At 41.2% G+C, this 15,849-nt stretch overlaps 1 protein-coding gene across 3 annotated transcripts in view; it reads right to left on the bottom strand.

Moving 5' to 3' along the window:
• ALG8 (ALG8, alpha-1,3-glucosyltransferase) overlaps positions 1 to 15,849 on the bottom strand; it is a 33,404-nt gene that overhangs the window by 5,952 nt on the left and 11,603 nt on the right. For 2 of the 3 annotated variants that reach the window (XM_003780867.3, XM_023511892.1), the window contains exons 3-9: positions 15,224 to 15,417; positions 11,527 to 11,636; positions 9,847 to 9,914; positions 7,463 to 7,589; positions 6,322 to 6,425; positions 3,509 to 3,629; positions 1,845 to 1,984 (exon numbers count right to left, since the gene is read on the bottom strand). In XM_003780867.3, the coding sequence (XP_003780915.1) occupies positions 1,845 to 1,984; positions 3,509 to 3,629; positions 6,322 to 6,425; positions 7,463 to 7,589; positions 9,847 to 9,914; positions 11,527 to 11,636; positions 15,224 to 15,417 (864 nt within the window). Of the gene's footprint in view, positions 1 to 1,844; positions 1,985 to 3,508; positions 3,630 to 6,321; positions 6,426 to 7,462; positions 7,590 to 8,474; positions 8,579 to 9,846; positions 9,915 to 11,526; positions 11,637 to 15,223; positions 15,418 to 15,849 lie in introns of those variants that run through there. The other variant, XM_023511896.1, reaches the window with a different exon arrangement.

The raw sequence follows: 15,849 nt of genomic DNA, 5'->3' as shown, positions 1-15,849 counted from the left end.
TTTTTTTTTTTTTGAAAAGTTTTACCTCTGTTAAAACCTGTGAACAAGGCTCAGTGCCTGTGGCTCAAGTAGCTAAGGTGCCAGCCATACACCTGAGCTGGCGGGTTTGAATCCAGCCCAGGCCCGCCAAACAATGACGGCTGCAACCAAAAAATAGCAGGGCATTGTGGTGGGCCCCTGTAGTCCGAACTACTTGGGAAGCAGAGGCAAGAGAATCGCTTGAGCCCAGGAGTTGGAGGTTGCTGTGAGCTGTGATGCCACAGTACTCTACCTAGAGCGACAGCTTGAGGCTCTGTCTCAAAAATAAATAAATAAATAAATAAATAAAACAACACAAAAACTCTGTGAACAAGTAGGCCAGCAGAGCTTAACTACCTATATCTATATCTGCACTGCTACATAATTAAGTGAGATCAGGTGGCTTACTAGTACATTTGGGTCATTTAAAACCAAAATTAAAGATGAATGTTATTGTCAGTAGAATTGAGTTGTTTATAGCTCACTTCCGTGGGGTTTTTTTTTTTTTTTTTTTTTTTTGAGACAGAGTTTCACTATGTTGCCCTGGGTAGAGTGTGGTGGCATCACAGCTCACAGCAACTTCCAACTCTTGGGCTTAAGTGATTCTATTGCCTCAGCCTCCCAAGTAGCTGGGACTACAGGTGCCTGCCATAACGCCTGGCTATTTGTTGTTGTTGTTGTCATTGTTGTTTAGTGGGCCCAGGCCAGGTTTGAACTTACCAGCCCCAGTGCATGTGGCTAGCACTTTAACCACTGACCTACAGGCGCTGGGCCTCACTTTCATTGTTATAATGAAAACCAACTATTAATATGAATGAAGCCTCTATCAGTATCTGATTCATATTAGACCAGTGGTTCTCAACTTTCCTAATGCCACGACTCTTTAATACCGTTCCTCATGTTGTGATGACCCCAACCATAAAAATTATTTTCGTTGCTACTTTATAACTATAATTTTGCTACTGTTATGAATCATAATGTAAATATCTGATATGAAAGATGGTCTTAAGTGACCCCTGTGGAAAGGGTCATTCGACTCCCAAAGGGGTCGCAACCCACAGGTTGAGAATAGCTGTATCAGACTGTTAGCTGATGCTCAAAGACATTGTTGACTTTCTTTTTTTTTTTTTTGAGACAGAGCCTCAAGCTGTCCCCCTGGGTAGAGTGCTGTGGCATTACAGCTCACAGCAACCTCCAACTCCTGGGCTCAAGCGAGTCTCCTGCCTCCGCCTCCCAAGTAGCTGGGACTATAGGTGCCCGCCACAACGCCTGGCTATTTTTTGGTTGCAGCCGTCATTGTTGTTTGGCGGGTCCGGGCTGGGGATTCGAACCCGCCACCTTAGGTGTATGTGGCTGGCGCCTTAGCCCGTTGAGCTATAGGCGCCGAGCTGACATTGTGGACTTTCAACTCATTATCACTAGCAAGAAAAAACATCCATGCCACCCAGATTCCATGTGCAATTTTGATCATTTAACCAAGGATGAGAAAGATAAAACAAAATCTGGATGTCCCTGTCACAAACATTTTCTTCCTTATCCACAGCATGATCTGTGTCTCCTCCTCCCTGGGCTTTTCTTTTTTCCTCTCCCCAGGGAGTACAGATGGTCTAAGAGCTACTAAGAGGCTCTCTCGCAAAGGCTTTACTAGTAATCCTTCCTCATGGTATTCAAAGTCACTCTAAGAATTGCTAGGAAATACTTCAGTCTGCAGAAGGATTACAACCATGGCATTTATCCTACAGTTGGAAAATCCTGGAATTTAATCAGTCACACAAAAGAAAAGCAGAGAATACTCAAGAAATGAGTACTATCTGTTGAGTTCTTACCAATATGGCAATCAGAGTGCAGATGAGGGCTGCCAATGGAGTCACTGAGGGAAGGACTGTATGTTCAAACTGTTGAACCAAACCACTGGTCATTGAGGCCTTGGGAATCTTGTTGGGATCAAGAAGGTTCAATTTCAAACCTACAAATTAAACAGACATTTTATTACTATTATTTTTTACAGTTTTTGGCCGGGGCTGGGTTTGAACCCGCCACCTCTGGCATATGGGGCTGGTGCCTTACTCCTTTGAGCCACAGGCGCTGCCCACAGACATTTTATTTTTATCAATGGGACATCATATTTTACCAATCAATTCCTTGAGGAAAAAACCCCCCTACTAAATCTTATTGTTTAAAAGTCAAGATTTCATGAATTCTGTAGTGTTCTACCTAAAATGCTTCTGGTATTAAGTTTTTTTTTGTTTTTGGGGGGTTTTTTTTGAGATAGAGTCTCTGCTTACTCTGTCACCCTGGGTAGAGTGCCATGGCATCATCATAACTCACAGCAATCTCAAACCCTTGGCTCAAGCAATCCTCTTGAGCTGAAGGTACAGGCGTGTGCCACCATGCTTGGTTAATGTTTGTATTTCTAGTAGAGACAGGGTCTTGCTCTTGCTTAGGCTGGTCTCCAACTCCTAAGCTCAAGGGATCCTCCCACCTTGGCCTTCCAGAGTGCTAGGATTACAAGTATGAACCACTGTACCTGACCTATATATTATAATCTTAAGACCACACCAGGTGTGGTGGTGAAATAATGTTTTACTTAAGGCAAAAATTACCTTTAAAAAGAATCTAAGGGCTCGGTGCCTGTGGCTCAAGTGGCTATGGTGCCAGCCACATACACCTAAGGTGGTGGGTTGGAATCCAGCCCAGCCGGCCAAATAACAATGACGGCTACAACCCCCCCCCCCAAAAAAAAAAAAACAGCCAGGTGTTGTGGCAGGCACCTGTAATCTCAGCTACTTGGGAGGTGGAGGCAGGAGACTCACTTGAGCCCAGGAGTTGGAGGTTGCTGTGAGCTGTGATGCCAAAGCACTCTACCCAGGGGAACAGCTTGAGGCTCTGTCTCAAAAAAATTTAAAAAATTTAAAATAAATAAATAAATAAAAAGAATCTAAGTATTTTTTTCCAAGGAAAGGATCAATATCCTTATAACCACAGGGAACTTTTAAAAGAAAAATAGTCTATTTATAGCACTAATGCCTCAGTCTTAAGAACTGTTCCTGTTCATCCTGAAAGCTGAAAGACAGGACTAGAGAATAAGAATTTGGCTGTATTCAAAACACAAAGCATGTTTTTCTGTTTCTCCATATGATCATCCTTTCTTTTTTTTGTTTTTATTATTATTTTTTTTGAGACAGAGTCTCACTATGTTGCAGTTGGTAGAATGCCATGGTGTCACAGCTCACAGCAACCTCAAATTCCTGGGCTTAAGTGATTCTCTAGCCTCAGCCTCCTAAGTAGCTGGGACTACAGGCACCCGCCACAATGCCCGGCTATATTTTGGTTGCAGCTGTCATTGTTGTTTAGCAGGACCGAGACCAGGCTTGAACCCGCCAGCCTTGGTGTATGGGGCTGATGCCCTACTCACTAAACTACAGGCGCCGAGCCCATATGACCATTCTTTCAATATTCATAATCTAATTTAAAAGGCTTGCTGCCATACCTATGACAGACAGTACTTTGTCCAAAGCATTGTACAAAGCCCAGAAGTTTGGAGCCCAGTATGCATGGCAGAGGCCCCTCTTGAAAGGAAAGAGCCGGGAGAAGACTTGAGGCAGTTGATTCTGTTGAAAAGAGAAATGAAACTGATTAAACAGTCATCAGTCTTTTCCAAATTCAAAAAGAGAACTAGGGAACTATCAATGGCATGTAGTGTAGAAAGTTATAAGGTCTAGGTTCCAGTCTTTATTCTTTCAAGTAAGTTCACAAAACCTCTTTTTGCCTAACCTTGTTAACTATCCAGTGGGACAAGGTCCATTAAAATACTCTGAATACCAGTTCACCGCATTATGCTGTAAGTATAATAATGGAAGAATTTACAAGATGCAAAGGAGAACACTGCAGCTTATCCAAGTACTGGAGTGAAGGGGACAGGAGGGAAGACTACAAAAGATGTGGTGCTTTACAGTTTTAGTAGAAATTAAAATTAATTAGTTGATTTCATGGTGGGGAAAAAGGGAATAAAGGAAAAACATTTGAACATTCTAGGTATTTTTTTTTTTTAGAGACAGAGTCTTACTCTATCGCCTTCAGTAGAGTGCTGTAGCATAGGTGAAATGCCTATATGCCTCTGGCCAAGAAAGCCATTTGAGAGAGAGCAGTGAAAAGACTTTGTGCAGGCATACTTGTAAGAAACTGAGGCAGAATCCCATGTGGCCAGGTTAGTTGCGGGCCTAACATGACCAAGGCTTTGGCTGGAATAGCATTTCCAGACTGTGTTAAGGAATTAAGGTTGACTTTATAAGGCCAATGAAAAAGCCCTTTGGAAAATTGGCCAGATAACCATCAGTAACCTTTCCTGATCTGTGGTAGGTGATGAAGGTCATTTAGTGACGGGTCTGGGAATGGAGTAACCTTTCCTGATCTGTGGTAAGTGACATGAAAGTCGCTTACTGACGGGTTTAGGTTCCTAATCTGTGGTAAGTCACAGTGACTAAGGTCACTTGCTGACAAGTCTGGGAATGGTAATGTCATACAGGTATCTAATGGCACAGATAAAAGCTGGGCTCATGAAAGGCTTTTGAGAAGTCCAGCCTGAGAAGTCCTTATAAAAGGCTCCAGCAAAACACCCCCTGACTTAAGGCCTACATGGGAGCAGAGGTTTGCACACAAACTTCTGTATGCCCAAGAAGTTTCTCTATGCTTTGCTTAAAGATTCAAAGTAACTGCCTCCAAATGGCAAGGTTAGTAGAACAGACATTCAAATTGTCTCTTTCCCCGTACCCTCAGGCTTCATCAGATAAGATCAAGGAAAATAATAACTGACAACATGTTCATCATTAAGTTACGTTAAACCGGGTTAGGTTGAAAGGATTATGCTTGGCTCGGCGCCTATGGCTCAACCGGCTAAGGCGCCAGCCACGTACACCTAAGGTGGCGGGTTCGAATCCCCAGCCCGGACCCGCCAAACAATGACAGCTGCAACCAAAAAATAGCCGGGCATTGTGGCGGGCGCCTGTGGTCCCAGCTACTTGGGAGGCGGAGGCAAGAGACTCGCTTGAGCCCAGGAGTTGGAGGTTGCTGTGAGCTGTAATGCCACGGCACTCTACCCAGGGGGACAGCTTGAGGCTCTGTCTCAAAAAAAAAAAAAAAAAAAAAGAAAGGATTATGCTTAAAGGTGTATGTTGGGTGGATTATCAGATTACCAGGGAGGAGCTGCTTACAGGGCGTGTGGTCATAAGATGTTTAAATGGATTACTGAAGTCACTGATGTCCAGTGCGCATGTGCAGAGGGACTGTAATGAATATTTATGAGGTCATTGCTGTATAGTGTCCATGCACAAGATTGCCTATATAAACCAACAGCAATAAAGAAAGCTTGCCATTTTGCCTGAGGAAGCAGATGGTCACCTTTATTTAAAACACAATTTTAATAAGCACTTTTCTGTGAGACCCTTATGGCAACACTGCAGCATCACAGCTCATAGCAACCTCCAACTCCTGGGCTTAGGTGATTCTCCTGCCTCAATCTCCTGAGTAGCTGGGACTACAGGTGCCCACCACAACGCCTGGATATTTTTTGTGGCAGTTTGGCTGGGGCCGGATTCAAACCCACCACCCTCGGTATATGGGGCCAGCGCCCTGCCCACTGAACCACAGGCGCCACCCTCTAGGTATTTTAGTACGTTTGCTGTTTGCAAAAGATTGCAAAATCATCGATTTCAGAGGTTGCAAATATATTTTATCAAGTAGATGAATTTGCAAATACAGAACATGCAATAATAAGGATCAATTATGTATGTGTGTATGTAATACATATTTAAACATATACATATACAAATATCTGAATATACACAAAAATTGATGAAAGTGTTCCACCCTATCTTTGGAGTCATCTTGGGTAGGAGTAATAACAAAATAGCTTTTGCTTATTTCATAATATTCCTGGCTTTATTATTTTTTTCAGACACCAATAAAAAACATGCATCCCTTTATTTTATTTTATGTTATTTTATTTTTGAGACAGAGTCTCAGCTGTTGCCCTGGGTAGAGTGCCGTGGCGTCACAGCTCACAGCAACCTCAAACTCTTGGGCTTAAGCAATTCTCTTGTCTCAGCCTCCCAAGCAGCTGGGACTATGGCGCCTACCACAATACCCGCCTATTTTTTGGTTGTAGCTGTCATCGTTTGGCAGGTCCAAGCTGGATTCGAACCCGCCAGCTTTGGTGTCCGTGGCTGGCGCCTTAGCCACTTGAGCTATAGGCGCCAAGCCCATGCATCCCTTTAAATTAAAAAAAAAAAAAAAAAAAAGACTTACCAAGGCTAGGAAAGGACCCAATGAAAGAGCAGAAACTAGGAAAACAACCAGTCCCAGGGAAATAACACGGGTAAAGCTGAAACTATTCCATCGAATAGATCCATCTACAGAAAAGGAACATTATCATTAACCAGGAGCATGGAAAGCCATAACCTACATGTGCTAAAAGTAGAGATATCTTGCCCCCTACAGTATGATAAATTCTATGATGTTGCAAAAGCAAAGTGGGAAGAGGTAAAGGATTTCTAGGATCAGTAACTGAGCACTTATTGTGCTTCATAAAACCCTCTTTTTTTTGAGACAAAGTCTCACTCTGTTACTCCAGTTTAGAGTGCCGTGGTGGCAGCCTAGCCCACAGCAACGTCAATCTCCTGAGTTTAAGAGATCCTCTTACCTTAGCCTCCAGAGTAGCTGGGACTACAGGTTATGCCCACCACAATGCCCAGCTAATTTTTCTACTTCTTTTTCTTTTTTCTTTTTTGAGACAAGTCTCACTCTGCCACCCTGGGTAGAGTGCCATGGGTTCATCAGAGCTGACATCAACCTTAAACTCTTGGGCTCAAGAGATCCTCTTGCCTCCACCTCTCCAGTAGCTGGGACTATAGGCATGAGTTATCAGCCCAGCCACTTTTTTTATTTTTAGTAGAGATGGGGTCTTACTCTTGCCCAGGCTGATCTCAACTTTTGAGCTCAAGCAATCTACCAGCCTCCGCCTCCTGGAGTGCTAGGATTATAGGCATGAGCCACTGTGCATGGCCACAAAACCCTCTTATTGACAGGCGCAGTGGCTCATGCCTGTAATCCTAGCACTCTGGGAAGCCGAGGTGGGTAGATTCCTTGAGCTCAGTTTGAGACCAGTCTGAGCAAGAGTTAGACCCCATCTCTACCAAAAATATAAAAACTAGCTGGGCATTGCAATGGGTGCCTGTAGTTCCAGCTGCTTAGAGGCTGAGGTAAGAGGATCACTGGAATCCAGGAGTTTGAGGTTGTTGTAAGCTATGATGCCATGGCATTATATCCAGGGTGACATAGTGAGACTGTCTCAAAACAACAACCAAAAAACCCTTTTATCATGCAAGCCAGTAAGTCAATACAGTAAAGGAGAAAACAAAATTGTTTCTCTATTATCACTAAAACTTGCCTGGTTTATTTGCAGTGAAACAGTAAGACCGTAGAAGATATACACCATAAGCTGGTGCTACGTAGAGGTAGATGTGCTTGAAATGTAGGAGAACGGCAAAGAAAAATGCTCCTTCTATATGCCTTTTCTAGGAGATGTAAAAGGGAAAATTCACTTTAAAATTCAGGATAAATGAAATGAAATAATGTAGTACCCTGGATTAAGTCCTAGAACAGAAAAAGAACATTAGTGGAAAAACTGATAAAATGTGAATGTATCAATGTTGGTTCCCTAGTCTTGATGAACACACCATGGTTATATAAGATGGTAATATGAGAAAATGAGGAAAGGGTATACTATTTCTACATCTTTTCTAGAAAGCTAAAGTTATTCTTTTAAAAAAGTTTATTAAGAAAATAGCTATTTTTGATAATATTCTGAAATACAAATAATATATCTGGAATGTGTTTTAAATGCTCTATATGTATAGACTATCATACTCTTTTCTCTACTTTTATGTGATTTAAACTTTTTGTAATAAAAAGAAAAGCTTTAAAAATTCAAGGTAATTGTTCTACAAGCAATATAAGGAGAACATAGGCAAGTGATTACAACTATCTTCTATACTGATTCTAATGGATTGATAAATCCATTATTTCAACACATATTTATTAAGTACTAAGCCTGATGCTGAAATGCAGGATATGTCATCAGTAATAACATACTACAAGTTCTCCCCTAGGAGTCAAAGCTCAGAGAATTTAATTACCTCCACCCCTTATAGGTTTCCAATCAATAGCTGGAGTTAATTTCCAAAGAGATCTGGGAATGAGAGAATGAATGAATATATGTGATGCTATGCTACCAAAGAACCTATTAAATCTTACAATCAGGTAACTTCTATAGTACTATCAGGCTGACGGAATCAGGTACAGCACTTGATCCTAACAAACTACCTAGGAGAACTAATTCTGATTAAAACAAAACCAAGAAAAACAATTGACTTTAACTAAGAAGTCTGAAGTCTACCTACCCCACTGGAATTGTGGAAGGATCAAATGAGATAATGGTCCTGCTGTTCACCAAATGGACTGTGGGAGGCCAGGTTCTTTCTCTCATTGTTTCAAAGGGTGTGGTCTAGAATAGGTAGGTTTAGGAACAATAAGGAAAAAGAATAGGATGCTTCCAGATCTCTCGTCACCAACTTTATAACTTATTTAAGATGCAAATAAAGTTGTAGTTGATTCTTTCAACAAGCATCCCATAATTACTCATTGAACACTGATTGCATCCTCAGCAATATGTGGCTTTTTATGGTAAAAAGAGAAAAGTTTATCCAGACATTTATAGTTGACAAAGAACTGTAGACTACTGAATTTGATCTTTCCAAAGTCCCTGTGAGGTAAGTAGCCTCACCTTACAAATAAGAATATAGAGGTAAATTTCATTTTATGGATGAGAAAATTGAGCCTAAGAGGATTAAATGACTTGCCTTTGGTTAATGGTTTACAAACCTGATGGTGTATCAAAATTCCTTGAAGATTTCTAAACCCTAATCCCAGATTATGACTTCGTATATAGAAGGGTGGCCCAGAAATCTGAGTTTCTGATTTCACCCTCTATAAAGGGAGATTAGGCCAGGCATGGTGGCTCATGTCTGTAATCCTAGCACTTTGGGAGGCCAAGGGAGGAGGACTACTTGGGGACACAAGTTCAAGACCAGCCTGAGCAGAAGCAAGACCCTGTGTCCACAAAAAAATTTGAAAATATTAGGTGTGGTGGCACGTGCCTGGAGTCCGAGCTATTTTGGAGGCTAAGGCAGAAGGACTGCTTGAGCCCAGGGGTTTGAGGCTGCGGTAAACTATGATGATGCCACTACATTCTAGACCAGGCAAACGATTAAAATCCTATCTGAAAAAAGAAAAAAATATATATATGTAATATACCTAATATAAACCAGCCAATGCATTTGAGTAAAGCCCTGTCTGAGTCATAGAGCTCATTAATATCAGGTAGGATTACAATACAGCTGTTCTGATTCCAAATCCCATATTTTCCATTACACTGTTATTCATGCTTCTGATGGTAAAGCACCATCATCATAATTATATTGTAAAAACTGCTGGAGATTTCATTCCTACATAAGTGATCTCAACCAGACACAGAAACTTACATTTAATTCAGGCCTGCCATACACTACTAAGTTTTTAGACTACAATTTTCTCATCATTAAAATGAAGAAAATTACTGTCAAGTGAGAAGATGGAAGATGTGAGAAATACCCAGTAAAAGTGTCTATAGCACTTGGCAACTCAAAGCAGTTAGTCAAATAAACTTACCCATCACCTACTACACTGCCACTAAACTAAAGGGGAAAATATCTAACTAGCCAATCTTGTGTTTACCTGAAATAATCGTGCAATAGAGAGTAGCATTAATCCAAATAAAAAACCGTTATACTGGAAATGAATATCTGGACTTAGGTCAAGGAAAGACAACAGAGGACACCGTAATAAACTGTGCCAACTGAATGAGTACAGAAATTGCAAATACTTTCTTAGTAAGTAAAATCAATAGAAAATATTACTACTAGTTTAGACTTCTCATAAATATATTTTCTATAAACAGTCAAATCTTGAATAAAATTTGTATTTAAGAAGAAAAACAGAAAACTTTCCCATTTTTTTTTTCTATCTGGGCCCATCAGCTAAGGGGAGGAAATTTTTGTTTTTTAGAATTAGGGATGAAAAAGAAAGGGACCCAATAGCCACTGAAGCATGCAGCACTCCGCTCTTTACAGTATATGCACTATGTTACTGATTAAGCCTCACCATGAACCTGTGGGGTAGTTAGAATTTCCTCTCTACAGATGAACTATAGGGATAAAGAAATTAAGGCTCAGAGACATTAATTTACTCATGGTCCTAGAGTTACTATGACAACATAGTAAGATTTAAGTTTAGGTCAGGTTGAAACCAAAGTCTGGGTGTTTTTCTCTACACCAGGCTATCTCTATGAAACTGCAAAATATTAGGCTTCTATTGTTGGGATTTTAATTATATTCAGACCCTTTAAATTTTAGAACTTTGCCTGTTAATATGTGGTAAGCCAAGATGGCCAAAGCATGAAAGCCAGACTGTTCCCACACATGCATTGTGATATACCCTTTCCTATAAAAGGTATTTAGAATAATGTGTTAGGCTGGGCACCCGTAGTTCAGTGGTTAGGGCACCAGCCACATGTTCTGGGGCTGGTGGGTTCAATCCTGGCCCAGGCCTGCTAAACAAACATCACCACCACCACCACCACCAACAACAACAAAAAATAGCTGGGCACTGTGGTGGGCGCCTATAGTCCCAGGTACTTGGGAGGCTGAGGCAAGAGAATCTCTTGAGCTCAGGAGTTTGAGGTTGCTGTGAGCTGTGATGCTACGGCACTCTACCAAGGGTGACAAAGTGAGACTCTGTCTCAAAAAAAAAATGTGTTATAAAACTACTTAATATATGTATATTAGATTAATTTAAACACAGTTTGCAAATCTCAGTATGTTTATTGATAGTTTAACTGGTTCTCACATGTCACCACTAATTTTTTTTTTTTTTTTTTTTTTTTTTTTTTGAGACAGAGCCTCAAGCTGTCCCCCTGGGTAGAGTGCCGTAGCATTACAGCTCACAGCAACCTCCAACTCCTGGGCTCAAGCGAGTCTCTTGCCTCAGCCTCCCAAGTAGCTGGGACCACAGGCGCCCGCCACAACGCCCGGCTATTTTTTGGTTGCAGCCGTCATTGTTGTTTGGCGGGTCCGGGCTGGGGATTTGAACCCACCACCTTAGGTGTACATGGCTGGCGCCTTAGCCGGTTGAGCTATAGGCGCCCAGCCGTCACCACTAATTTTTCAGAAACAAAATGGTCTAATCCCAGAGTCTGGTAAAGTTGGACAGAGACCATAGTTTTATAAGCCTACTAATCTACCCCACACACATTTTCAAAAGCAGCTCACATTTCATAACCCTTATTATAGAAAGAATTAATCTTATATTAGCACATATTAGCATAAATAAGAACAGTACATAGAATATCAAGGATACGGTCCACAATTAATAACCCAAAGTTCCACAGCAGCAATACTGATAAAATAAACTTTGGCTTCTCTGTAAGTTCTTTCCCCGCTTTTTTTCCATCAATGCATTTACAGCACCTACATTAAAACATCATGAAAAAATAAACAACTTTGATCTTCAATGGAACATCAGAATTTCTGCAGAGTGAAATATGAAAAACATTTATTAACCATTCCTCACAAATTGTCTACATCATTTTTTTGGTTTTGTTTTGTTTTTTAAGAGATAGTGTCTTGTTCTTGTTCAGGCTGATCTCGAACACTTAAGTTCAAGCAATCCTCCTGCCTTGGTCTCCTAGAGTGCTAGGATTAAAAGTGTGAGCCACCACACCCAGCCTTTTTTTGGTTTGTTTTTTAACTTTTTTGGAGACAGGGTCTTCCTGTGTTGCCCGGCCTGGTCTTAAACTCCTGACTTCAAGAGATCCTCCTTTCTTAGCCTCCCAAAGTGGTGGAATTACATGCATGAGCCACTGTGCCTAGGCCATGCCATTCTTGATTGCTTACAAAGGTGGCAACAAGCTGGGCCTACAGTCCCAGCTACCTAGGAGGCAGTAGTAGGAGGATTGCTTGAGCCCCAAAATTCGAGATCAGCATGGATAACACAGCAAGAAGATCCTGTCTCTGGAAAAAAAAAAAAAAAACAAACAGAACAAAAGAAACACCATGCCTCTCTTTCAGCTGTGTTGATCTGAAACAAAATCTTCATTTAATAAAACTAAAAATAGAGGGCAGCACCTGTAGCTTAGTGGGTAGGGTGCTGGCCACATATACTGAGGCTGGTGGGTTTGAACCCAGCGCGGGCTAGCTACACAACAACAACTGCAACAACAACAACAACAAAGATAGCCGGGTGTTGTGGCAGGCGCCTATAGTCCCAGCTCCTTGGGAGGCTGGGGCAAGAGAATTTGCTTAAACCCAAGAGGTTGAGGTTGCTGTGAAGTGTGACACCACAGCACTCTACCAAGGGAGACATAATAAGACTCTGTCTCAAAACAAAACAAAACAAAACAAACAAAACAAAACCAAAAAACCCTAAAAATAGAAATAGCATAATAAAACTCAAAAAGTAATGATATTGAAAATTGAGAGAGTACTCAATACTATTTTATTCCTGAAGAGTAAAAAAAAATGCAGAATGGAGTGATTTAGGACCCTAAATTATATATTATCATACCAGCCAAATTAAGCTTATAGCTCCTAAATAATTAAAAAAAACACAAACTTGGCTCAGTGCCTATAGCTCAGTGAGTAGGGGTGCCAGCCTCATACACCGAGGCTGGTGGGTTCAAGTCTGGTCCAGGTCCTGCTAAACAACAATGACAACTGCAACCAAATAATAGCTAGGCCCTGTGGTGGGCACCTGTAGTCCTAGCTACTTCGGAGGCTGAGGCAAGAGAATTGCTTAAGCCCAAGAGTTTGAGGTTGCTGTGTGCTATGAGCTGTGACACCACAGCACTCTACCAAGAGTGACATAGTGAGACTCTGTCTCAAAAAACAAAAACAAAAACCACAAACTTATAATTCCTAAATAATAATAATTAAAAAACCCCTTATGTAAAATAGCATGTCATTTACATGTTGGGATATATTATCAAATAACAATAGTAGGTGATAAAACAGTATGATTCCATTTTTAATTTTATAAAAATTATATTCAGACACAGAAAAGACAGAAATAATATGCACCATAATGTTAATAGTGACAACTATAGGTTGGGAAGTATGGTTACTTTGTGTGTGTGTTCCAAAGTTTTGATATGAGGGTTTATTATTCTATGAAAGAACATAGAATATGTTTAGAGGCCAAAGTGGTTGCATTAGTTCAGGAGTTTGAGACCACCTGAGCAAGAGAAAGAGCCCATCTCTACTAAAATAGAAAAACTAGCTGCGTGTCATGGCCAGTGCCTGTAGCCCTAGCTACTTAGGAGGCTGAGGTAGGAGGCCTACTTGAGCCCAAGAGTTAGAGGTTGCTGTCAGTTCTGATGATGCCATAGCACTGTATCCAGGGTGACAGAGTGAGGCTCTGTCTCAAAATAAACAAATAAATTAAATAAAATTAAATAAAAATAAAAAGCACATTTTTAAAATGCCTTACATGTGAGTATCAGCAAATTCTAAAAACAAAGAAATCTAAAACAAATAATAAAGGCAGTTAAAGAGAGACTGGGATAGGTGCTCTGCTTTTCCCCCATGCAGCCTCAGTTTCCTTATGGAAAGAAATGGTAAATTTCGGGCACGCCTGTGGCTCAGAAGGTAGGGCGCTGGCCCCATATACCGAGGGTGGTGGGTTCAAACCCAGCCCTGGCCAAACTGCAGCAAAAAAATAGACAGGCATTGTGGCAGGTGCCTGTAGTCCCAGCTACCTGGGAGGCTGAGGGAAAAGCTATTATTCTATTATTAAGCCCAGGAGTTGGAGGTTGCTGTGAGCTGTGTGATGCCACAGCACTCTATCAAGGGCGATAAAGTAGGACTCTGTCTCTAAAAAAAAAAAACAAGAACTAGTAAATTTACAGGGTAATGGAGAAAATCAAATAAGTTAATCTCTACAGAATGCCTGTTTCTGGGAACTGGCACATAAATTTCAATAGTATTATTTAACTATTCCTTCTCCTTTGCAGATAGAAGTTAATTCTACTCTTCCTCCATTTTTGCTTGTATACACTTTCCCCAGGAGCTTTAATTCAAATGTTTTGAAGTAAAAGGAATGTACTACAAATCACCCTTCCTTCCAACTCTTGCCAGGTTACAAACAGATTAAAAGACAGGGTATTCCAGCCTGAGCGAGAGTGAGACCCCATCTCTACTAAAAATAGAAAAAATTAGCCAAGCGGTGTGGCTGGTGCCTGTAGTCCCAGCTACTTGCAGTGGGGGGTGGGGGTGGGGGGTGTGCTGAGGCAGGAAGATGGTGTGAGCCAAAGAATGTGAGGTTGCTGTGAGCTATGATGACACCATGGCACTGAACTCCAGGGCAACAGAGTGAGACTCTGTATCAGGAAAAAAAAAAAAAAGCGAAGGTATTAAGCAAGAGTTACTCAATAAGAATGAGCAAGGGCGGTTGGGCACCCATAGCTCAGTGGGTAGGGAGTGGGCCACATATACTGAGGCTGGCAGATTCCAACCTGGCCCAGGCCAGCTAAAACAACAATGACAACTGCAACAAAAAAATAGCTGGGTGTTGTGGAGGGCACCTGTAGTCCCAGCTACTTGGGAGGCTGAGGCAAGAGAACTGCTTAAGCCCAAGAGTTTGAGATTGCTGGGAGCTGTGTCACCACAGTACTATACCGAGGGCAACATAGTGAGACTCTGTCTCAAAAAAAAAAAGAACAAATAGAGTAGGTAATAGAAGCTTCTGGGGGGTTGCTGCAGAAAAGGAAAGAAAAGCATTTGGAGCTATTCTGGGTGGGGGAGATGGCCTTTGAACTTTACTCAGGATATTTCTTTTCACAACAATCTGTTCCTCTTCCTTGGAACCCCACCTCATCCTTATTTCTTACACAGGATTCAGCTAGAGTGCTTTAAACTCATGAAGTTCAAAGCACAACACTGTTTTTCACAACTCTAGAATTTGCTATTACATGAACTTTGTTTCCCCTAAATTGGGAACAAATTAATACCATAAATATTTCTTCAATATATTCACACAAAATGACATGCCCCAGACTTACTCATGGACACCATACACAAAGAGTACATCTGTAAAGATGACAGAAAATCTCTGGAAAAGTAAGGTCTTTGAGCTGCAGTAATTCAGATTATGGACAATCAGCATCTCTTGATCAAAATATTTGGCAACATGTGATAGGACATATTCAAACCATGCAAAAAAGGGAGGGTAATCCAAGGTCCACTCTGAAGTTTCCTGTGATAAAAATTGAAGATAAAACATATCTAGAGTAACTAAATAAACAAAGAAGGTATAAAGATTTAAAACCTTTCATTCTCTGGTCTTTAAAAAAACACAATGAAATAAAAATATATTTAAACTGTGCACTAGGCTTGGCACCCGTAGTGCAGTGGTTTTGGCACCAGCCACATACACCAAAGGTGGCGGGTTCAAACCTGGCCCAGGACAACTAAACAACAATGACAACTGCAACAAAAAATAGCCAGGCGTTGTGGCAGGCACCTGTATTCCCAGCTACTTGGGAGGCTAAGGCAAGAGAATCACTTAAGTCTAAGAGTTTGAGGTTGCTGTGAGCTGTGATGCCACAACACTCTACCCAGTCGACAGGTTGAGACTCTGTCTTAAAAAAAAGAAAAAATATGGCTCGGCGCCTGTGGCTCCAGTGGC

This window comes from Otolemur garnettii, unplaced genomic scaffold (genome assembly GCF_000181295.1).
Source record: "Otolemur garnettii isolate 467f Iridium unplaced genomic scaffold, OtoGar3 scaffold00001, whole genome shotgun sequence".
In the NCBI taxonomy this organism is placed as follows: domain Eukaryota; kingdom Metazoa; phylum Chordata; class Mammalia; order Primates; family Galagidae; genus Otolemur; species Otolemur garnettii.
Note: the sequence above shows the minus strand (reverse complement) of the source record. Positions and strands in the feature narration are given on the sequence as shown.